Below are 23,013 nucleotides of genomic sequence, written 5' to 3'. Positions count from 1 at the left end.
CTGAAGGGGGGAACAACCGATTTCCCGCGGAAAGCGAGTGATGGACCGATGGATGAAAGCCCAAAGACAGATCGTCGTCCTAACTCTTATGGCGGAGCTTTCGGGGCGGATACCCCATTTTTTCGCTGCCCAATTACAATCAGCGCAAAAGACGGGGTACTCTGCCCGCGTTCGACTAGACCTGGAAAGTCAGGATCGGGAGAGCTGACTCTCGGACTGAGACTCCGGCAAAGCTGAACTTCCGACGCGATAAGATGAGCAAGTTTAAAACCAGAGATTGACCGGGAATCGATGAGCATTTATTCGTCGTCTTCCACTGTCCGACTGGGGGAATCCGAATAATTCGATCGGGCTCATGAATATTAATGTACAAGCGTGACCCCGTGACGACGATGGAAATAATATGTACAGCAGAAGATTCAGACGGCCAGGTGGCCGACACTATACAGGTTTTTTTTGTAGTTCGACATCCAACGCAGTTGTTCGAGCGTGTACACCTCGGGATACACCGTGCATTCGCTCTTGAAAGCTGACGGGTCGAATCCGGCGGGCATTCCGTATCCAGCGCCGGAAGCTGCGATTCCTAGGGCTAGATACTCGACGGCTTTTCTCGCTTTCCGTCTCAGGTAGCGGAGACGCTGCAAAGCCAAAAGAACTGGAGTTTAGTTTTTTCCATTCTCCCAGAACTTCTCGACAGCTGTTATTTCTGCGACGGCTGAGCGCAACATATAGTTTCAGATTCCCCGAGCCGCAGTTCCTTGGCAACAAACTCATTTCGCAAACTATTACCGACCACTCGAGTGCACTTGAATTCAGCCATGTGGCTGAGAGATTGTAGAACAACAGCACGAGGGTTGGAAGTCGGGCACTTTTTTCCTCTCTCTGTGCGACTAAGCGATATTCCCAACACGAGTTCCTCCTCCGGGAAGACGCGGTCAGCCCGACGAATCGATTATCGATACAGCATGCTGATATGAATCTGATTGCGGATTCCCGGATTCAAATCGCTTCCAGCCGTCTGGACGAGGGAGCTGTCAAGACCGGTTTCGCGGACCCACAAATTAGAATTTAATTTAATGCGCGACACAAGCGTGTTTCGAGAGAGGACAATTGTTTAGCTGGGCGTTGGGAACGCGCTTAAACGTTGCGGATCGGAGTTTACTCAGCACGGGACTGCGCTGCTTGCCTTGCTCGGTGCGAAATCAGCATTGAAAAGAGCTCGCAATATTAGATAGCCTTACGACAGTCCGAAAAAGGCTTGGAAAAATAACATGACGGTCGCCGACAACGCCCAGGGCGCATCCTCACTTGTTCGGAATGTAAACAAAAGCTAATTGTGTTTTCGGACCGACCTCTGTATTTTCCCCGCTTGTGAGTACATTCTCAGTTTATTGCGGAAGACTCTCGAGCGGAACAAGACATCAAATTGCTTCGGCTCAGCCAGGGAGAAAATCTGATCGAAGTGGAGATTACTGCACACGTGGAGCAACCCGGAAGCGATTAGAGATCCCACCTTGTGTTTCTTCGTTTTCTTCTGTGAATTCTTCTCTTCTTTGAGAGCGCTGGCATTGGACTCCTTGACACAATTGCTCGATGGGATTTTGGCGGATCGAACGGTTTCCCCATCTGCACTCAAGGGCCCGACGTCGAATTTCCGGTAACGCGGCAATTTCTGTCGCTTAGATATGAATTTCCGCAGATTCTGGAAAACAGAACGCAGCGTTAAGGGATCTCTTTCACTATCTCAATATTGAATCTTTTGTCGCATTCCCCTTCAGGATGATACTTGTGGCCAGCGTCGGCGTCGTAGTGTGAGCATTCGGAACAGTTCCGCTTTGGGGAGCTATATCTCTCGGTCTTCGACGGGTCAAGTGCCCCAAAAATAATAATATTCACACTGACATGTTTGAAGAATCTTCGCTTCCCATTCCTCGCCTCCGTTTGGTCCATATCGAGCGGAACTGCATCGGCTTGACATTTCCTGGGGTTGAGTCTTGACATGAGATTACGGATGAGCTTTTTGAGCTTCATCGTGTCGAGCCGCGGAGGCTGTAATGAAAATTCCTGTTTGTTTCGCTCATGCTAGCCAAGACGCCCCGATTGCCTTTCCCGCATTGCCGTACGCAATCGTCTCTCGGAAAATGAGTTGACTCTCCGGGCTGCGATCGTTCTGTTCGCTTATCATTGCTATCCATGACCGCCGACGACCCTCAACACACGCGGGAAGGTACACCGAAGAATATCGCTTCCGTATAAACCCGTGTTCACGCTAAAGTGTCCTGATTCGTTCTCTCGGTGATCTGTTCTGCTCCCTATTGAGCATGTCGGACCGATATCGGACACAGCCTCATCGTGTTATGAATTGGATGGATGATTCATTGTTATAATACATGTATACACGATCCGTTGTAGGATAATGATTGCAGCTGTGCGTTCTAAGCAAGGCATATTTTCGAGCATGTATGCATATCTCGATCGTTTGAGGATCTTTATCCACGTTGCAATTCTCCACTTGTCCCGCATTTCGTGCTATTTCGGGGGCTTTTCCGTGCTTCCTTGCGTTCACCAATGGAAAGATGAGAACGGCGCTTTGCCAATGGAACGGGTCATTGATTATTATCATTCATCATGCATTTTTCCTGCATATTTCGCTCTTTTCCGCGGATAAAACGCACAGCCCTCCTCATGATATAATATACATCCGGGGATTTGATCCTCGAATGGCACAGCTCGATGGAATCCCCGATCAGCCGTCTTCAAGTATCTCCGACCCCCACGTTGCCAGAATCTCCACTTCCCAGATCGAAAAAGCGAAAACTCAGGCAGTCTTCCAGAGCCATAGCCGATAAATAATAATCGGAGGGAGGGTTTTTCGTTGAGTTGACGAATGAGGGGGAGAGCGACAGCTGTTTGGTAGCCCCCGAAGTACCGAGCATTTGTTGGGAGCTTTTGCGATTCACGGTGATGCTGAGTTTCGGTAAGGACCGACTTAGCGAGCTGAGATCCCAATCCCACGCCCAAACGCAGCACTGAGCATTTTCGAGTGTTACCCTTTGCTCTGGGTCCTTCCAACGCGTGGGGCCGATTTGGCGAAAGATGGATGCGCTCCGATAAGTGTCTGCGATTGTCGCTTCTGTTCGCAGCTCGGAGCTCATTTGGTGTGTAGTGTTCACGCGGTAGGAAAAAGAAAACACCAGCCACAGGCATCGGACGCCATTACAGAGGCTTCTAGGCGATAGAAGCGAGCGAGTAAAAGCCGTCCATGTAATCCTCGTCCGCTCGCCCACTCGCTTGCTCGAAGGCAACAAGACCTCCGAACCGCTAGCCCGCGGAACATCGGTCGGCATTGCAAGCACGTTGGAACGATTCGAGAGGGAAACAGCAAAACAACACATGTTGAAAGCATTGACGGCAACAGACTCCTCACTCGGCTGCTTGAAAATTCGTTCGGCTTTACAAAGTCAATCCATTTGCTTCCCGCACGCTCTGCAATGACTTTCGCTCAGTAGGCGCTCACAGCGAAGAATCCATCAATCTGTAGTCCTCTTCGAATTCGGTGCTTGCCCCGGTACATCTGGGAATCTGTCCGGTGCTATCTATCGAGAGATTTGGTATCGGGGACGACGAGTCGCTTCGAGCCCATCGGGAGCACGACCAGCAAGCCTCGGGGAATTCGTTGATAATCACTGCTATTAACAAAGTATCGCTGACTCGCTCTTCATTGAAACATGTGGTACGTTGCGATTCCCCATCAGGCCACGAAATTTCACATGGAGTCAGCGACAGCAGTAGCGCAGTACCCTCGGAATCGGGATCGAAATTTGCTCTGGGGCGCTATGGTCCCGGGGGCTCGATCTGTCTCTTGTTACGACTACTGTTGCTGAGTCGGGCCGCCTCGTTGAATGCGGCGTGGTTTACGAGTCTCCTGAGTAAAATTCATCGGCGATTCTCAGTTCGATCTGAGCCGCCATTTACACGCAATCCTTGTCCCCGAGAAAGATGGCATAGATGGGCAGACATGCTCGAATGTTACTGGGTTGGTCTGTGCCCATATCCAGCCGAGGCGGGAACGATCGGGATGATTCCCGGGTCAGGGGAGGAACCTTCGAGGATCTCGAGAATGAAAGGAAACACAGACTCACGTTCAGACACACAGACACATGTTCTTCCTCTCGGCAGCTTTTCGAACGAGTTCCGACGGGGGAGAGATTCGTCCCGTTCCGGATTTGGGCAGTTCCTCATGTAGTCCAATCAGATTTAATCCATTCGATTATAATGTGTATGGGATGGGATAGACAAGATGAGATTGGACCTCGCACATTTCTGGTCCGGAGAATTTAATTCCGTTCTCCGCTCGCGCAGTCTCTGCGATGTACGAGATGTCCCGATTGCCAGGAGCTCGAAGGAACGGATCACGGAATTCATCTACCGAACTTGGTCCAGGTCACCATCTGCGGGGAATCGCGAAGTTCACCGACCCGCTCGAAGGACACCGGATCGTCTCGCAGAATCCGCTCTATCGCGACTTTTCGATCCCGCACCGATTATGGAGAGCTCTTTTATGCAGACAACAATGAGCTCGTGGCGAGCATCGTGAAAAGGAAACTGAAGCGCGAATTCGCTATTTCCGATTGGGGCAGCGCATATCGGAGCACAATGTGCTCGTCGTTTGAGCGTCTGATCGCTTCTACCTTGGTGTCATTTCAAGAATCCGTAAGCGGAATCAATCAACGTCTGATTGATTCGCCGCCCAGAGGACAATCTCAGTACCACAGAGCCCGCAGCTAGCTTTGTGAGGATACGAGGAGGTTCCCGGACCATCACAGAGTCGCTCAGTTTCCTCCCACCGGGGGACGGCATTCAACGGCGGAAATTGACCGGGATCGACAACGAGGAGATGGGATTCCTTTATTAACGCGGCTGTGGGTCGACAGCTGTCTGGGGCTACGTTCGCTTCTCCGACAGATGTACTACCACTAATACTGTTATTTCTTGGTCTTGAGTAGTCGTACACTTACTTTTATGAATTTTTAGCGTCGCACAGTAGGAGAGTGACGATGCGTAACGTAGTTCGATCAACTCTGTTTTTATTGAGAGTGAGGGGGTGATTGGAATGCGCCGAGGCGCGAGTATTTCAATGCTTTCTCCGAATGATCTCTTAATGTTAATTGACACACCCCCCGGAAACGCTAGCGTTTCCTTGACACACAGGGTTATAGAGAACGAATCACATCGGATGGCATATGTACATGTTATAAGGCAAGCGATTCGCGATATCTGTCATCTAACGGACGAACACAATGAAATTCGAGGACATGACTAGTGATGACTAGACTCTCCGCTTTCGATGATCTCTCTCTCTGAGGTGGTTCTTCCCTCGACCGGGGCTCCGTGCGGTAGCCTCGGGGTCGAGATTCCCGCGACTTTGGCCTCGAGCGGATAAAGCAGTTGTGCGGCACGGCGAGAAATCCGACCATTGCTGAATTTTACTGTATAGATGCGGATCAACCCGTCCCTGCCGCGATGCGCATCTTCGATCTTAACCAAAGGCCATCTCACGCGGGCCGTGTTGTCTTCTTTTTAACTAAACAGACATCTCCAATTTCGATCGGAGCGCATCGCGAACCGCGTGTGGTATTGGCCGTCCGCAGAAGCGCGAGGTACTCTCTGAACCATCGAACGGACAGGCTTTTAAAGTACGTGGTCCTGCTAGCAAGCCCTCGCCGGAGTTCGTCAGCGCCTGCTACCTCATTGCCTCGCAGTCGATCAACGGGCAGAACTCTAGCGTAAGAGGGGTAATCGGGTCCTCCTCGGAGGAATTGTGCTGGTGTTATAGCGGTCAGCTCATCCGGGTCTGCAGAAACGAACGTCAATGGCCGTTCGTTGATAACTCCTGCGACTTCACACAAGATGGTTCGTAATTCTTCGTAGCCGACGAGGCTTCGTCCCAGTGTCTTGATCAGGGCGGACTTGAAAATGCCGACGACGCGTTCGTAGAATCCACCATGCCAGGGGGACCGAGGGCAAATGAACTTCCAATCGATCGTTCGACCATTTAGCTCTTGCTGGGCAGCGGGATTTCGAAGTGAGCTGAACAATCGCTTCAACTCCGTCGCCGCCTTCACGAACGAAGCTCCGTTGTCGGATACGAAGCAAGTGCAAGCCGGGTACGCTGCCAAGAAGCGCCGTATGGCAAGATGTGTCTGCGGGGTCGACTGACATGGGACGAGTTCGAGATGAATGGCGCGGATCGCCATGCAAGTGAAGACGGCGACGTACGCCTTCTGTGTGCCTTGCCGGTGACGCACGTGGAACGGTCCGCAAAAATCGATTCCAGTCGAACCGAAAGGAGCTCGGAATTCGGTTCTGGACTGCGGCAGGGGGGCCTCAATCTGGGTTGCAGGCGCCGCGTGACGTTTACGGCATACAACGCATCGTCGAAGGATTGACTTGATCACTTGCCGGCCTCTAGTAATCCAGAACCTCCTTCGAAGCTGATTCAGCACAGTCGAAACCCCGAAGTGCGCATTAACTCGGTGAGCATCGATGATGAGGAGCACTGCGAGACGAGAATTACCAGGGATCACAACAGGATTTTTCTCTTCAAATGTGTAGTGTAGTCCTTCAACCAATCGTGTCCTTATGCGAAGCAAGTTGTTTTCATCGACGAGCAGATCAAATGCGCTAAGTTTCGAATCTCTCGGAACACGTTCTCCGACTCGGATCGCGTCGAGCTCCGGCCGGAGATACTGAGACTGAGTCCAGCGAATGATATGACACTCAGCTGAGCGGTGAAGAGTAATTGAATCCTGAGGCGGAAGCTTGCGAGCCAACAGGCTGAACCGGAGCACATTTGTGAGCACTCGTATCGCGCGACCAGCGGTACTATGTCGTTCGAGATCGAGCAAAGGCACGGGATAAGTACCCACAAGAGGTGCAGCGACCGAGCGAATCTCCTTCCGAACCTCGTTGAAAGTAGAATCGACAGCTGATGGTTGGGACAGCGGTTGCTCGCTGACGGGAGTCGGAGCCAAGTCGGGCCGTACCACCACTCCGCGGACTCGGTCAAAACCTGAGCGCTGATTCCCCGAGTAGCGAGATCAGATACGTTTCGGCTTCCCTGGACATGGAACCAGTCTTCCCTCTTCGAGCTTGCCTGGATCTCCGCTACGCGATTGCTAACGTAGGTTTTCCAACCGCCAGGCTTCGCAGAAGTTGCCCAGTGGAAGGCGATGGTAGAGTCAGTGTAGAAGCGAAAGGCCTCGAACTGAACCTCCATTCTCTGCACTAGGAATGTTTTCAACCGGACTGCAATCAGTGCAGCGAGGAGCTCGAGTCTAGGTAGAGACACCTGATCGCGAGGTGCCAGCCTTGATTTTGACATAGCCAGCGAGAAGGTCGATGTTCCATCGGCGAAACGGCACTCGATGTAGGCGGCACAAGCATACGCCAGTTGTGAGGCGTCTCCAAACAGATGGAGACGGTAGGAGATTGGACTCTCGCGACTTCCATCGTATCGCCGTCGGAAATCGAAACGCTCAAAGGTCTCCGCCTCGGACACCCACTGGACGAGGTCTCCCCGAATTTCATCGGATACTGTCTGACTCCATTCGGTATTTGCGGTCCACATCCTCTGAACAATGATCTTGCCGCGTATGGTGAATGGCATCAGCCACCCCAACGGGTCGTATAGAGAGGCGACAGTACTGAGGACAGCTCGTTTACTCAATGATGTCCTCAGGTCGAAGTTCTTGCGAAGGTTTGAAGTAGCGAGGCGGAAAACATCTGTAGACGGCTCCCACAGAAGACCCAGTACCTTCAGTACATCGCTGTTGCCCCGGTCGAATGTGGCGGAGTCAACCCCCGTGTTGAGAAGATGGCTTGTGACCGCGTTGGAATTCGTTTTCCATTTGGCCAATGTCATTCCAGCGGTTCCGAGCGTCTTCCTCATGTCGTCTGTGAATGCGATTGCTTCCTGGTCGTTTTTGAAACTCTGAAGGAAATCATCGGCGTACAGGAAGTTTCCCAGCTCCTGGCACAATGGAGGGTTCCGTTTTAAGTGCTCTCGTACCGTAGCGGCCAGCAAAAATCCCGAGGACGTCGCTCCCCAAATAACCTTCGTCATCTGGAACACCTTGACTAGACGTTCACCTGGTGCTCTCCATAAAAAATTGAAGAGCGAACGGTCTTCGTCGCGGATACCCAGCTGCAAATAGGCTTTGGTGATATCGGCCGAGACGGCCACGGGGTGAAGACGGAAGTTCAGGAGCACAGTCACCAGCTCTGGATTCAGGTTTGGACCGGGGAGGAGATGGTCGTTGAGTGAGGTAGCACCCGCATCCTTAGAGGAGCAGTCGAATACAATGCGCCATTTCTCCCAAGGTCCGGACCCAGTGATGACCTCATGATGGGGCATGAAATAGCTTCCATCGATCGTCGACGGCCCTGTTGACTCGCTCGGGCCGACTTCGCATGCGTGGCCCTCGTGTACAAACTTCATTATCTCCTCGTGGTATCTCTGATATTTCGACGGTTCTCGTTCGAGTTGTGACAGCTTCCGTTCCAGCCTCTTGAGCGCGACCGCCCTATTGTTCGGAAGTAGGCATATCGTCTCACGCTTCGGAAATGTTACTACGTAGCGGTCGTTTTCATAAGTGAGTCCTGACTCGAATTGTCTGATCGCCGAGTCTTCATCCGCGGACAATTGCGGGGAAGACGGAGCTTCTGCGATACCGACTGACTCGAGACTCCAGAGGGTCTGGAGCGCTTTCGCTGCTGGAGAGATTGGGAGAGAATCGGTGGACATTGCTGCTGAACAGCAGATCACATGCGCTGTAGTGACCGTTGCGCCGACGCGTACCTCCCCTGACGTAGGACCGCCGATCAGCCATCCGAATCGGCTGTGTTGAGCGACGATGTTGTCAACTACAGTCACGGGAAGCTGAGAGCGTGTCACAATCTTGTGAATTTGGTCCATGCCAACGAGGATAGCAGGTGGCGAATCGTTCCATTCGCCGATGTAGGCTCTATCTGCAACCGGGTGCTCCCTGTCGAATTTCTTGATAGCTTCCGATACGTGACGAGGCCGGACGTTCGGTGGATGAACTCCGAAATCATGTTCGAGGGCGAGAAACTCAACCACTGTTTTGTCGAGCGGGCCCGTTAGACGGATATTGAACACCGGAGCCCCTTTGATTGAGTGCGAACTAGCGAATGCTTGCAAGTTCAGGTCACGGGCCCCAACGGGGGCCTCTCGGAGCATTCGGCGCAGCGATGGCAGGACCACGGTGATGGAGCTTCCTCCATCGATGAAGATCCGGATTGGTATTCTCAGTCCGCCATTTACAACGTATGCGGATGAGGTCCATAAGAGTGCATTGCTAGAGTCGATACCGCTAGATGTTTCTCCGATAACAGCACTTGTGACTGCCGATCTCTGGTGCATCGGTGCGTAATGGTCTGTCGAGTTGCATTTCGTGCACGGGAAGCTGGGTCCCGCGCACTCGGTAGGATTCAGATGATTCTGTCTGAAGCACTTGAAGCATCGTTTTTGATTCGTCAAGATCTCCTTTCGCCTATCCAATGATAGGTCGGCGGAGCAGCGGGAAGAGTTATGGTCCGGAGTGTTGCAGAATAGACACGGTCGGGTTTTGAATTTGCCCCGTGGATGTCTGACCGCCGCCGCGATCACTGTAGAATTGTATCTTCGATCTTTCGGTTGTTTCCTCCGGTCCTCAGCTGCCCTGTTCTCGAGCGTTTGTGAGCTCATGGCAGCGTCCAAATATTTGCTATCCTCTAGGTCTTGAACGCGACGTCGTAGGAAACTAACATCTTCTCGACATCAACGACGATCTGATCGATGCCATTCGCAGGGAGACCGGAAGAGGACCCAGGACGGGTCTCGTTAACAGGCAGGAATTTTTCCTCTAATCTGCGCTCGTCCCTGAAGTCTTGCCGCATTCGAGGTGGCATTGCCGCTTCCATCGACGATTTCAATGTCAACGCGTAACTTGCCATCGGAATCCCGTTTGCGGCAAGGATTGCAGTATGCCCTTGCACGAGTGTCAAGAATTTCCGAACACAGGTGAAGTCGTAAGGTCTCGTGATCCGGGGTAGACTGCGCAGATCAGTGAGAATCTTCTGGGTCTCGGTCTCGATACGGGAGTAATTGTTCTCAAGTAACGTCAGTGCGACCTCGTAATTCGCATCCGTGAGCTCGAGCGCTTCCACGATTTGCTTCGGCTCATCTCTGAGATATTTTCGAAGAATCATGAGTTTCTCTATCGGTGCGGCATCAGGTCTCTTGTTTACGAAGCACCGAAATTGTGTGATGAACGAACGAAATTTTAGACGGTCACCGGAGAACGTTTCAGGCGAGATGTCGAGTTCGCGCGGAAGTCTAGCAACCACCGACGACGGAATCTGTTGTACTGACCGGGGATTTTTCCTCGATCGGCTCCGACGCTCGCTGATCAGCACTGGCTTCGCCCGCCGTCTGGTTGAGCACCGATCCGAAACGGACTCTTCTTTTTGCACACGGGGTCGAATAGAAGGTTTCTGCCTCCCCGCTGCTGTCTTGCTGAGGGAGATTTACCGTTATCTTCGCAACAGACTCCGAGATCTCCAGGTCGAACTGAGACGCCTCAGCCAATTCTTTCTCCTGCTGACCGTCGTCATCGAGTAGGCTCCAGATCTCGTCATCCCAGGCATTAATTTTTGCCTTGAGCTCGCCGATGACAGCGAGAACGATTCCCGGACCACGGTCAGCGAGAAATTCCGGCGTACTCGAACCCAAGTTTCTTATTGAGGAAATCTCCGTTCTCACTTGGTTGCGAAGAACCGTTCTGTTGTATCGGGCTCTCTTGAGTGCTTTCTTTATGGTCTTCTCGTCGAGAACTTTCTGCTGGACCGTTTGATCGGACAGGTTGTCTGCGTTGTGTTGAGTTCTTTCAGTCATCGTGGGGGATTTGCGGTTGACGTTGATGAAATTCAGTTCCCCACGTAGGCACGATTCGTTCCTTGTCACGGCACCATGTTATTTCTTGGTCTTGAGTAGTCGTACACTTACTTTTATGAATTTTTAGCGTCGCACAGTAGGAGAGTGACGATGCGTAACGTAGTTCGATCAACTCTGTTTTTATTGAGAGTGAGGGGGTGATTGGAATGCGCCGAGGCGCGAGTATTTCAATGCTTTCTCCGAATGATCTCTTAATGTTAATTGACAAATACTACGACTACTCACCACGTTCGATCTCTTGAGGGGGCTCGAAACTTTTTTCCTGGACTTCGCTCAACGCTGTCAAATGCAGACGCGTTCCCTTCACGGCTGCGCGCTCGTCGTCGTTGTTGTTATTGACGACGACGACGTCGATTTCGTCGAGCTGATTGCCGTCGGACCACTCGGACACTCGAATAAAGTTGCGAGTGGCGACTGACCCTTACCAGTCGTCCTCGGAACCGTGTCAACTGAGCACCGATTTCCACACACTCGTGACAACGGAATGACACGGACACGCTTTCGATGACAGCGTCTGCTCGCTCAAGCCAACGAGCAGCGACGGGCGAACGAACGAGCGGACGATTGAGCCCGACGTGAACGCGGCGCTCGCCGGCTCAGTCGACTTGTCCATTAGAGGCTATCGAGAGAGAAAATCGTCAGCAGTCCGCTCTTCAGGCTAATCTTTACTGCCGTAAACAATTCGCTAGAATACGAGCCCCGGCTGACGGTCGCTCGCATTGTCTCGCTCCACGGGAACTCCTTGGCTAGAGAAGCTCGCTCCGCTTTCTTCCTTCCCTCCGGGATCACACTTGACTTATCATCGGAGATACTCCGCAGAAGTCACTGGCAGAGCTGTTGACTCCAGCAACGCTAAAAACTGCACTGCCAGCAAACTTTGGCCTCGCATAAACATCGCTCTCTCAACGATTTCCTGCGTCGCGAGAGCGTCATTCCCACTGCTCGACGCTTCGGAGTGCATTCCGTACTCATCGCTTAGCCAGAAGGACGGATTCGGAGAAAAAGGACGGATCTGGTCGGACGTGGCTCCTTTCCCCCTGGAGTAGCTCGTGTTGTGTATTTTCCTCCACTCGTCAAAATTTCTCTGATAGATCTTGATCATCGACGTCGACTGGGCGCGTCGAGTGCCGGGATCAGTGTCCCAGAGAAGCGTGTCGAGCCTGGTCGTGCTCCTGGGTGGAAGAGCATCGCGATCTGACGTATTGTGCCTGATCTATTTCTTATGATCTGTTGTTCGCTTTGGTCCGAGGCGACACGCGCAAGTTTTTTCGTACATCGTCAGAAGCGGGGACGCCAGTTTAATCGAAACGAGAACGCGGTAGCAGGTGGAGCGCACCGGTCGCAGAGCCCGCCGGCGAGAGCTGAGGGAAATTTTCGACTCTCTCCGCACCGAGGCAGTCAAAACACCCCCGGAACACCGCGGAGCGCCCGCTGCTGTGGACAGATTTTCAGACAAACAAAGAAGCAAACACCTTCCCATGCCCTCGGCCCAAACCGCTGCTCTCCGAATTTTTCCTGACGCCGGCCGCGACAGCTCCGAACACATGTCCCAAACAAGTCCAATAGCGGCGCAACTCCTTGTTAACAGCGGCCGCGGTGCTCGGTTCTGGATATTGAAAATACCTTCGAAAGAACTTCCGGCACGGCGCTGGGCGCCGCCGGAGCTGAGTTTGCGAGTGGGGAAGAGCGGGAACGATCAGCGTCGGCTCGTGAGCATTGGAACGATTTCCGTCGCTCGGCTTGATCTCTCGAACGCTGACGTTCAATTAGGCTTGAGAGATGGGAACAAATGTCAAAATCTAAAAAGCTTCAATCCATTACTTTTATTCGTTTGGACGCGCATTTGTTTTCGTTTCTCTTGATCATCTCCTAGAGGTGCTCGAAGAGTGCTTCAATTTTGATCTGAAGCCTTTGTTTTCTCTCGGCTCCAGCGCTATTCGAATAATTCCCCTACAACTCATAGTCAGTGCGTGGCGCAACATTGGGCGATACTCCGCGATAGCTCGCGTTCAGACTTCTTCACAGGTCTGAAGCCCGCTGCAAGGTGCGCTCTGGAAAGACGGGAACGTTTATGAGCTCCTGTGGCAAGTAGGATCTCGACGTATGGTGAAGGTTCCCCCTATTGAGGAGATGAGGAATTTTCCGAGAATATCCACGACAGATATCCGTCTGATTTTCACTGGAGTCCTGCACTGGGAGCGTTTCTGATCGCGAGTGCCTGAATCCTCTTAAACCGAGGTGAGAGCTCGGACGAGGCTCGCTGCTCCAGCCCTCGCCATGACGAGGGCGAAAACTGTTCCACCCCGTCGACGATATTCAAATCTGATTCGATTGTCTCATTGGGAGCGAGTTTTGAAAGCTCGTACATTCCGCGGCTCCTCGAGGAGGTCTTCCCGGCTCTCCGCGTGGTATCTATGATATAACCACAGTTTTCAACCCTTCTGATATCTTCCCAACTCGGTAGTATTCCCTAATCCCGACCGAACCTCGGATGTGAGAGTCCCGTGAACGCTGTCCCGACTTACCTGTTTATCACGGTGCGTAAAGATTCCCTACACGATGACCCCACTACGTTTTTGATAAGGCCAAGGAATACTGTAATTGAGAAAATTCATCGTCATTCCACCAGAACAGCGCGTCATCAGTTATCAGGGTTAGCAAACCAGGAGGGGCCGGATCTCTCAAATTCTAGCGCCGATGCCAATATTCCGGTGACGGCTAAGGGAGGAAGGGGGCACCGCAGCTTTTGAAAGCACTCGATTTCCTCCGGGCATGTATATCGTTATGAAATCGCATCGGACTCGAGTAGGAACTCCTTCGCAGAAAGTAGCTCCCGATGCGGAATAGTGACTTCAAGACATCCTGCTCCGCAGCTACTTCGGCGTAATGAGGTTTCGATGGCGTGAATCGAGGGAATCGAGGGCGTCTCACCGTGGATTCGCTCCTGGGGGTTGCATTGTACTGCAGCCAAGAGGTTCCCTTCTGGCACCAATTGCACGAGACGTGCCTCGTCATCAGGCACATCACCGTCGAACAATGTCACGTTGACGCTGGAACACAGTCTAAGCTTAGCTCGGCCTCGTCTGATGATCGTCAGGTCACTGGATGATCAGCCGAAACATCCTCCAAGAGAGCAATCGAGTGACTGAATGCGCCGCTCATATTTCGTGGACCTTCTCCTGATTGGAAAAGTCGCGAATGGACTTTTGGCAGCGATAGAATTCGGGGTTGAGTGGCCTTCATCCAGTCGACTCGATTTCGTTCCCTGGTAATCAGGAACGTCGTCTGATCCGGGTCTACTCACAAGCCTTTGATTTGTTTGTAGGTGTAGTTGAGAAAGTATTGATTGTCCGATTTCTTGTTCACGCTCGCTTCCAGACAAACACTGTCGTAGAGTTCCTCATCATCCGCATTGCTCCGCGCCACGTGAACGAGATTCACCCGCAGACCGTTCCTGGTGAAAAACTAAATTTTCATTTAGCATACTCCAGCTTCCATCACGCGCTGAGGAGAAATCGACTAGACACGGGAAAAGCTCCCTCCGAACCTGGCCGAGCTCCGAGGGGTACTCCGGTGGTGCCACATTGGGACATCGGGACCAAGTCGAACCGAAAAGGAACGAGATAATGAAAATCACGGGCAGCTGATGAGCCATGTTGACGGAGACTTTTTCTACCGTGGGTCAATTGGCGGAGGGTCGTCTGGAAGAATCAAGCGTTGTGGCATCCTTTATCGTTCATCACTGCCAGTGTCGTCTCGATGGAGAGAGATCGAGAACATGAATGGAGCGGATGGAACCTTTTCGAGATCACAACGCCCGAGGCATCTGCTCTCGGAATGTTTCGGATGATTTTTCACGAGCTCTGGAGAAGCAGAGGACAATTATTTCCCGGGAACCCGAAATCAAACGGTAGCCACCTGCATATGATATCCTCCCACTCCCAGCCGAAACTCTTTTTCCCCACTGAGATTGAGTATTCAGGATGCGAATCACTTGACGCTGATTTCGCAACGCGCGAGAGGTGATCCACGGTCCCGCTGATCACACCCGGAACGGGAGAGGACTGTGAGATGCAAGACGAAGACTGGCACCGACGAACTCGAGCACGGTCTCGCGATTCCATTCTGAGTGAGGCTTGAATGTAGCAATTTCATTGCGAGCACCCGAGCTCGAGCCTCAAGTTTTTGTCAGACGAGGTCTGGGCCAAGTCGGGAAACAAGGTCTGTACGTTGTCAAGGGAAGGCGAACACACAGCTGATGGGAGCGAGGATGTGTCTCGATGCCACGAGGAGTTCGGACACCGACCCGGGGATTAGCGGAGCTTGCTTCACGCCCATGTCCTACCGAATCGGGGGAAGGAGCAGTCCGCTCAGGTGTAGCGTTTTCATCGCATTTCTCGGGCAGTAGGAGCGCGGGAGCCCGGGTGAGCCTTCAAGCTGTGCTGTGATATCTCCCGAAAAATTCACGTCATTATCCAATCTGCGAGATTCCAATAAATGCGCCAAGGTTCAAAACTTTGAAGCGAGTGTTCGGCGCGGATCTCGACCGAGTCTGCCAGCCAGTGCAACTTGTCTAAGGGTACGTGTATTTCGCCGTTTCCCTCGGGACTCAGAATAAATGCAAAGGTTCGTCACAGCGTCGGAGGGAATGAAAACAGAGGAAGAATCACCGGAATCGCTCGAATTCCCAAGGGTGGAGAGGAAAAGCAAAGATCACAATCAAACCACCGAGGAAAAAACTCACCTGATTTGAATTTCAATCCGTTTCCGTATTGGTCCGTGCATTCAACGCTTTGAACAAAAAAGAGAAAAATCAGCCGCATACACCGAGCTGACGAGAGACTTTGCTTCGGCAAGCAAACGCGAAAACCCTCTTTCGCCGGCACCGGGGTAGAACGTTTTCCCACTCAACGCCGAGACGACCGCTTCCAGCGAGGAGAATTCTCACAATCTGCTTTGCATTCTTTTACGCCTTGAGCGTAACTGCGTCTAACGACTTTCTCGATAAACCACCAAACATCTCGTGAATCATGGAGACGTTCACGCAGCGCCGTTAAATTCGCTGAATTACAAATTAATCACAGAGCCCTCGGCAGCCGATCGGCATCGATTCGAGATGTCTCAATTGACAAACGCCTGTGCCGAAGGGGCACACAAAGGCATCTGAATACGATCCGAACAAAGCTAACACCACGAATTCGGCGGACCTTTGCTCCTCTTGGCGGACTCCGATCCTAATATCGACGAGTAAACCGAGCGAAGGCAGGGGGAGGAACTGCGAACGGGAGGCCACGAGGAACCGATGCAATGATGCTCGAGTGACTTATACGCTTGGTCAGAGGCTCAGCCGGTCGCGGTCAACACCACTAACTTCGAGAAGAGAGTTTCTCTATCGCCGAGCACAGGAGTCGTGGACACATCTCGTCACTTTTCTGAGGAGTAGAAACGAAAACGAGACTTGTCGACGCTTAGAAATTGAACTTGACGCCGGATCTCTGTGTCTCGAACGGGAGTGGAACTGGCGAAGCTCTCGAATGGATCTTTCCAGACGGCTGAGCAACGGGGGCTGATACTTCCGATGAAAACCTCGCTAGGGAAATCGGGACAGTCAAAAGCTATAGACTGCCCTTTTCTCGACAGTCTCCGGGTATCGAGGATGTTGCCGCGGTATCCCGGGGGCGACGACAGTGGAGGGCAACCCATCCCAGTCCGCGAGGTCATCGATAGGAAAACCGATGTGTCGATCGTTTTCCCTCCTCGAGTCCTTCAGTTTTCTTTTAGAGCCGATCCGGATTCTTTGAATATAAGCCATGCAATGAGGGAACAGCGTGGAGGAATACGGTGGAGAAATATTCCTCCGTCGGAAAGAATCAATTGAGCTTTCCGGAGGTGATCCAGAGTCGGGGAAGCTCAATGAAGAGGTAGACGTCCTGCCCTGTTTTTATTCTGCTACGCAGATGTCAGTCCGCGTTTCATTGCGTGAACAACCGAGGACTTGGAACGCACCGAGGGCACGGTTTCCAGAATCGGATGACTTCCCGGCGTCGGCCCAGCTGTTCGGCTGCACGCTCGCCGAGTGGGACCACCAGCTCCGAAAACTCAGAGCTACTTCAGACACGCAGTTTTCGTATGGCGCCCGTAGAACCCTCGGGCAAGCGGGTGCGGCTTGAATTTGAAACGCAAACGAGATCTTGAGGGAACTTATGCCAGCTCAAAGTTGCCATAGTCAACTTTCGGAGTCGCTCTCGGCCCCACTCGAATTTCTTTACTGCACCTCAGCGGTTCTGAGGTAGATCTGATCAAAATTCCGGAATCGGAGCGGCGCGGCGTGAAGCGAAACTTCGTGTCTACGGGATGTCAGCGACCGCAGCCTCTTCCCGGAGGGTGATTCATAACGTATTTTAGTTCGGTTCCGAGACTGAATTGGAGAGGAGCGCTGTCAGGCACAGGGAGGAGCTTGGAACGCTACAATTCTGGTTCTGAAAACCCCAAAACGCAATGGTCGCTGCGACGCGACGTCCGACCGCATCAGTCGCGGTCTCTCAGACTGGCTGGATCGAATACTTTCTTCTGAGTAGCTGACAATAGCAGAAATCTGATAAAGGGTCCGAGGAGAGAGGAGGAAATCGAGCCGGTCACGACAGGGACTCGAGAACATGAACATAAAATCGGTCGATATCCCCGATACCGCTAACTGACTACTTGCGGCGGGGACGGAATCAGTGACCAAGCTCTGCGGGAAGGCTGTCGCCGGTTCGGAAGCACATTTTGGGCGCCGCGAGTTCGGTCCAATATCTCAATATTTTCCACTCCAGCTTCTCTATCACTTGATCACAAGACCGTGACTCGCTCGATAATTGAAGAACCATCGTCGCGAGACTCACAGCCCCCGAACTCGGGGAACAATGCCCTTCTTTCGATACACTTGGAGAACCTCACGTCTCTGAGAGTTCCCCGTGTAACTTCTCATCAGAATTTCTTCATGATCCCACCATGGGATCCGAATCATGCAAGAGCGACTCGCCCAAGTTTCATCTCGGGTGGAAGTCACAGCGAGGAGGCATTCTCCCAGTTGGATGAAGTGTAACTTGAGCGGAACGCGATTCCTATGGCTGGGAGTAACTGTGTTCGTGACGGGTAATTTAGAGCCTTATTTCCACAGAGACAAGCAAAATCTGCCACTAATTTGAATTTTCTCTCCTTTCAGGCCGCGCAGCTCGAAAGTCTCTGCTTGCATACCAAATGTCCAGGTAGGTCGTAGCTGAGCTCCTTTCATTTTTCTCCGAAACCGCAACCCCGGCAGACTCCGAAGCCCGCGAGGGACGGACGAATGAGGGACGAGTGGGGAAGGGGGCTGGGAGGAGGAGGGGGCAAGGCGAAACTCAAAAGGAGGTGGGGCGCAAAAAATCGAACTGCAGAAAGGAGTAGGGAAGATGGGGAACCGCCCTGGGTAGGAGCAACGCTCTCAAATTCACAGCGCAGATACCCCGATGCGGGCGAAGGACCTCAGCTCGCTAATTAGGGTCATCAAGACTGTTTCTCATTTTCCTCTTGGGGTCCAAGTCGCGAACAAATGGCTGCTAAGTCAGATTTAAGACTGGGGTTATGCGAAAGCAAAGCGCGGCGACCACCGAGAGACTTATGCTATGCGTACGCCCGCCTCACGAGGCGCACGAAGAAAAACCACAACAGTGAGACGTACCGTGCGTGCTTATTTAATAACCCGGTAACTTTCACAACCCTGTTTGCTTAGCCTAACGAAGTAAGTTGATTATTATTAATGAAATTCCACCTCGTGCTCCGTGCGGCTAACTTCCGGCGAGACGCATCTTCGGCAGTGGACCACTGTCCTGAGTTGGCTGCGAATTCCTCTGATTCGAAAGGATCTGGAACCTCAAGCAGAGAGGTTGACGAAGTTTCGTCTCGCCGAAACCGGAACAATGATACGCGTTTCGAAGAAATGAACCAGGCCGGCTGAAGCCCGGACTCCGTGGAACAGCTATGCAGGAAGAAAGGACGATTCAAGAACCTCGAGATCACTTCATCATTCATCATCTGAATATCAGATCGGACTCCGTCGGAGCCGATGAGGGGTGGACAGTTGAGCCTCCTAAGGTCTCCGGGTCGAGGAAACGTTGGAAAAGCGGAATTTCTTATTCGGCACTAAACGGATAGTTCAGGTGTTGTCGGTTGAGCTCGTCCTGAAACATCTGATCCGTTCCATACTCGCCCCTTCCTATTCTTGATCCAAGGCGGATACCGGGTCGGTCAGAGGGAAGATTTCTGAGTCTCTCGGCTAAGCTTACTTCAATTAAGAGATTTTTGGGGCTCGAACACGACTGAGAGTACCACGCCCGCGGGGGAGAAAATCCGCATACGTTGCGACGGGCTGCGGAGAAAGTTTTCCGGCAGCGGATTTGTGCCGACGGCTCCGCTGAATCTGTGCTAGCCGCTCTCGATCCTACCCATAAAACGGGGAAACAGAATATGTTGGTACAAATTACATGACCATGCCTGAGGGGGGAACAAGCGCTGTCTATCCTTTCAACCACGGGTCTTTGTTCCGAGATCTCTAGGAGGAGCGGATTGTCTGAGAGAAAATCTATCAACGTCCCCAAGCGCGACTTCGGCTTCCGCGGCGAGGTTCCGACGCATTCTCTTTGAGGTCCCGCGGAAGCCCAGAGCTCGTTTTGGATTCAGCAAATGGCTTCGACTATGCAGTGAAATAGTCGATTCTATACCGCACTGCTCAACTGCAGTGTCGGGCGAATAGTCGACCTGTTGCCTCATCAGTCAGACCTATTCCTTCGCTCCCTCGATTCAGTCTAAAGACAGCGTCCGATCAGTGAAGGCATCACTGCTGGATCGTCCTTGCTTTAGATCAATGGCGCCTCGGGCTGCGCCGGAAGGTGCCCCCTGAGGGGTTTCCGCGGGAATAATTATTTCCGTAAGGAAACCCGGTGAAGCTTCCTACCTGGTGGTCGGTAGACAGGGCAATCTGATCTGGGGTTTAGGCGAGCTGTGTGCAGAGGCTTGTTGTTCCATTTCCTGCCAACCGTGGTAGGTTTTTATCGTCGGAAGCGCTCGCTTCTCGTAGGATACCATCATCGAGGACTGTCTCGGACTCGGAAAGGGAGTCTATTCTATTCTGGAATCAATCGTGTCTTCGCCTCTGATTTTATCGACGCAGAGCTGAAACAACTTCTTGAACGATTCTTGTATGGTCTGCGCCATTCAGGGGGACGAAACAGATTCCTCCCCTCGAACAAACAGCTGGGCCAGCTGTCGGAATTTCAGTGCAAGCTAACGGGGAGGGCTGCAGGCGGCGATGTCGCATGGGGTCCAAAGACCCTGCCATCCGCTCTTGTTTTGGGTTAGGTTATAGCGTCGAATGGCAGCACTTAGTGTGCGCCGACGGCGAATTCGCTGCTCCTGATAAGACCTCACAAGCGGCCATAAAATACTTAAGGCAGGCGTCGCTGTCGGGCCATCGCTCGTTGCTTGTAATTAACTTTCCCGTATGTATAACACGGATGCGTGATATGCGACGCGTAATGCTCCCCGACGATGGGACGGTGACAAACGCCATTCCGAGTCACAAGTGACTTTTCGTCCGCAAAATACAGAGATACGGAACAGAACCGCCACTCCCGGAGACACAGCAGCCTCACCGACCGCATGCGGGAGATCATTCCCAACAATACTCCCTCGGCATGGTTCCGTGGCAACATCTGAAGGGAGACGATACTCGGATCACAAAGTGAAACTTCCCGCAAGATTTTTCCCCGCTTAGCAAAGAACGGGAGCGGGGTGATATTATCTCCTCCACCTCGGTCCGACTATCGAAAACCGACCTCTAGCCGACTGATCTCGCTCAGCCTGACTCGTTTGAACCCCGCCGAGAAAGCGAGGAGTGTTAATGGAAGCGTTTATATTCGCGGCGTGGCTGGGTTTCGGCAGATAAACTTTATGAGGCAATCGGATAACACCGCATTGGCGTAATGCTTAGAACGTCCCAACGTTTTTCGGTGCTGTGAACATGGGGTGGGTCTTAGGCGACATCGCTCGGTGTCGACCATGACCTTGATCGGCCGTCCGGCCGCAAGACCGGCGGAAAAACTGATCTGCTGTGGGTGCGTCCGCGGCGGCAATCCCTAAATCCAGCGAAACGACTTTCGAAAGAGAAAGCGCTCGCGATTTCTGGTCAAGTGTCACTTCGGAGTTCCTTCAGCGAAATATCAGGATCTGCCGATTTTTCCCTGCGGAGAAATAGATATGAATCCGGAATTCACCGGACGAGTTGTTAATGATTTCGACGTCGATCTGTAGGATAGGGAATGCCGAGCTATTCATTTATTGGTGAGAATCGGATATCCCGATGCATGGCGCATAGTATCCTGGAGTGTGACACGAATCTAATAAATCCAAGGAGACGTCATTTCACATCATAATCGAAGTCCTTAATAGTCTTCCCGTTTATTCTTCTACACATAACTTCGAACATTTGTTCCGACTTGAGTAATTATTACCAACCACTTGGGCAGTTCCGGTTCGGGTAGGTGATATGAAACGAGTGATTATCATTGCTAACTTCGCATTCGACGCTCGTGCGCCCCGGGAAGATTGATTGTTCAGCGCAATAACATTCAGGTCTGCTTGGAAGTGAACCACCTGAACTGACTTGATCCGCCGGAGTGAGTCCCGTGAGATTATCCCTGTGCTTGGAGACTAGAAACCATGTGAGCTAGAGGTGAGAGCAGGTTTTTCGGTGCACCTGCCTTGATTTTGATGTGCTGCGCGGCTTTGCAATCTGACATCGGGAAAGCCGAGCATACCGTATCGAGGAGATCCCCGGCATAGCCCTGAATTAGAGAATCCACGTATTTTGACGTATCCGCTCCACACGGTCCCTTCACGGACTCAATCATGCACGAGCGCATGTTTCCGAACGAGCAGCACGAATCCTTGAGTTGTTTCTTCTGGGCGTCTTTTCCTGTTATTCCCTTGCTGACTGTCTGGTCGAGGATGGCCACCAATTGAGACATGCATCCGTGCAGTTTCGCGCCCTGACTGTTCATGCACGTCGCGTGCTTGAGGTACTCCTTGTTCTTCGCGTGTCCTTCTTTGCACTTTCCGTTGACTTCGGCCTTCACTCCATCGAGGAACAGCGTTACCATTCCTTTGGGAAGTCGCGGTAGACAACGATTACTGTAGTCCCGAGCGCATTTCTCTGACGCCTGTTCTTTCGGGCAAATTTCTTTGAGCTGTGCGGCGTTCGTCGCCACCTTGGGTCCCGAGGCGAAAATAATTAGATCGGCTCCACACTTCTCGAGACCATCCTGAGTGCACTGAGGATCTTTGGTGGGTCCCGCAGACACAGCGATTGCCGATAACGCCACCGCCGCGATGAGCAATTGGACAGGTGAAAAGCGTGCGGCTGCCATCGCGGGATCTGGCGGCTGGGGACACCTCGCACGGTTTTATCTGTCGCGGCGAAGGTGAGGCGGCGAGCAATGCCCAGATGGGCTGTGGCTCACCCCAGCTGCTGCTGTGTTGGTCGAGAACCGCTGGACAGATACAACTCTCTGACGTCATCATCCCAACCGCGCGGTATGACGATCGACCGTTGATTTCTAGCCCCGGTCAGTGCTTTGTATTGCTCCTTCTCCCCGTCCCGGACTGAATTCCACATTCCGTTCCAACAAGGGGTGGGAGGACACCGGTCGCGATACTCAGGGGTAACCGATGTTGAGGTTCGAAACAACAGTTGTCCGTTGTGAGGAATCGCCAGAGTGAATGGAAGGAAGCAAGCGATTGAGTGCTCGACATGCCCTTCGCCGAATTCGACGTTTTCACATCTGCAATGTCGCAGACTTCCTCGACAGATTTCCTCTTGTCTTATCAGGCAGCTCCTTGACACACTCGGAGCAGTCGCCTCCTGTCTTGAAGTTTGGCGTCGAGAGCATACTGCGCCGGGCAAACATGCGGAAAAAGTG

General features: G+C 52.4%; 4 protein-coding genes across 4 annotated transcripts; all 4 read right to left on the bottom strand.

The window, feature by feature from the left end:
• Positions 1-400: 400 nt before the first annotated feature.
• On the bottom strand, positions 401-11,604 carry LOC100908036 (uncharacterized). The gene is made up of 4 exons (XM_018640436.1): positions 11,239-11,604; positions 1,903-2,049; positions 1,514-1,702; positions 401-638 (listed from the first exon to the last, which is right to left on the bottom strand). Exons 2-4 carry the CDS (start codon positions 2,029-2,031, stop codon positions 420-422), a joined length of 537 nt encoding a protein of 178 aa, XP_018495952.1. The 5' UTR covers positions 2,032-2,049; positions 11,239-11,604; the 3' UTR covers positions 401-419.
• Positions 5,556-9,769, bottom strand: LOC108864536 (uncharacterized). The gene is made up of 2 exons (XM_018640407.1): positions 6,966-9,769; positions 5,556-6,639 (listed from the first exon to the last, which is right to left on the bottom strand). Exons 1-2 carry the CDS (start codon positions 9,767-9,769, stop codon positions 5,556-5,558), a joined length of 3,888 nt encoding a protein of 1,295 aa, XP_018495923.1.
• A 1,253-nt stretch (positions 11,605-12,857) lies between the features above and the next one.
• LOC100907896 (uncharacterized) lies at positions 12,858-14,677 on the bottom strand. The gene is made up of 5 exons (XM_003745544.1): positions 14,565-14,677; positions 14,322-14,482; positions 13,949-14,067; positions 13,543-13,612; positions 12,858-13,068 (listed from the first exon to the last, which is right to left on the bottom strand). Exons 1-5 carry the CDS (start codon positions 14,670-14,672, stop codon positions 12,981-12,983), a joined length of 546 nt encoding a protein of 181 aa, XP_003745592.1. The 5' UTR covers positions 14,673-14,677; the 3' UTR covers positions 12,858-12,980.
• Positions 14,678-21,522: 6,845 nt separating this feature from the next.
• LOC100907754 (uncharacterized) lies at positions 21,523-22,465 on the bottom strand. The gene has a single exon (XM_003745543.2). The coding sequence runs from the start codon at positions 22,459-22,461 to the stop codon at positions 21,727-21,729; it is 735 nt and encodes a 244-aa protein (XP_003745591.1). The 5' UTR covers positions 22,462-22,465; the 3' UTR covers positions 21,523-21,726.
• Positions 22,466-23,013: the final 548 nt, after the last annotated feature.

Source organism: Galendromus occidentalis, unplaced genomic scaffold (genome assembly GCF_000255335.2).
Source record: "Galendromus occidentalis unplaced genomic scaffold, Mocc_1.1 scf7180000077484, whole genome shotgun sequence".
Lineage (NCBI taxonomy): Eukaryota > Metazoa > Arthropoda > Arachnida > Mesostigmata > Phytoseiidae > Galendromus > Galendromus occidentalis.
This window is presented reverse-complemented; position numbering and strand designations above follow the sequence as displayed.

Coding starts and splice junctions, on each gene's coding strand:
- LOC100907896 (XM_003745544.1), bottom strand. CDS start 14,672: ATGGCTCATCAGCTGCCCGTGATTTTCATTATCTCGTTCCTTTTCGGT. Junction 13,613..13,948: donor CCCCCAGGAGCGAATCCACG/GTGAGACGCCCT, acceptor TCTCAATTACAG/TATTCCTTGGCCTTATCAAA. Junction 13,069..13,542: donor TTACGCACCGTGATAAACAG/GTAAGTCGGGAC, acceptor CCGTCTTTCCAG/AGCGCACCTTGCAGCGGGCT.
- LOC100907754 (XM_003745543.2), bottom strand. CDS start 22,461: ATGGCAGCCGCACGCTTTTCACCTGTCCAATTGCTCATCGCGGCGGTG.
- LOC100908036 (XM_018640436.1), bottom strand. CDS start 2,031: ATGAAGCTCAAAAAGCTCATCCGTAATCTCATGTCAAGACTCAACCCC. Junction 1,703..1,902: donor AGCGAAGATTCTTCAAACAT/GTCAGTGTGAAT, acceptor TCTGTTTTCCAG/AATCTGCGGAAATTCATATC. Junction 639..1,513: donor AGAAAACGAAGAAACACAAG/GTGGGATCTCTA, acceptor TTGGCTTTGCAG/CGTCTCCGCTACCTGAGACG.
- LOC108864536 (XM_018640407.1), bottom strand. CDS start 9,769: ATGAGCTCACAAACGCTCGAGAACAGGGCAGCTGAGGACCGGAGGAAA. Junction 6,640..6,965: donor TCGATTCTACTTTCAACGAG/GTTCGGAAGGAG, acceptor GCTTCGCATAAG/GACACGATTGGTTGAAGGAC.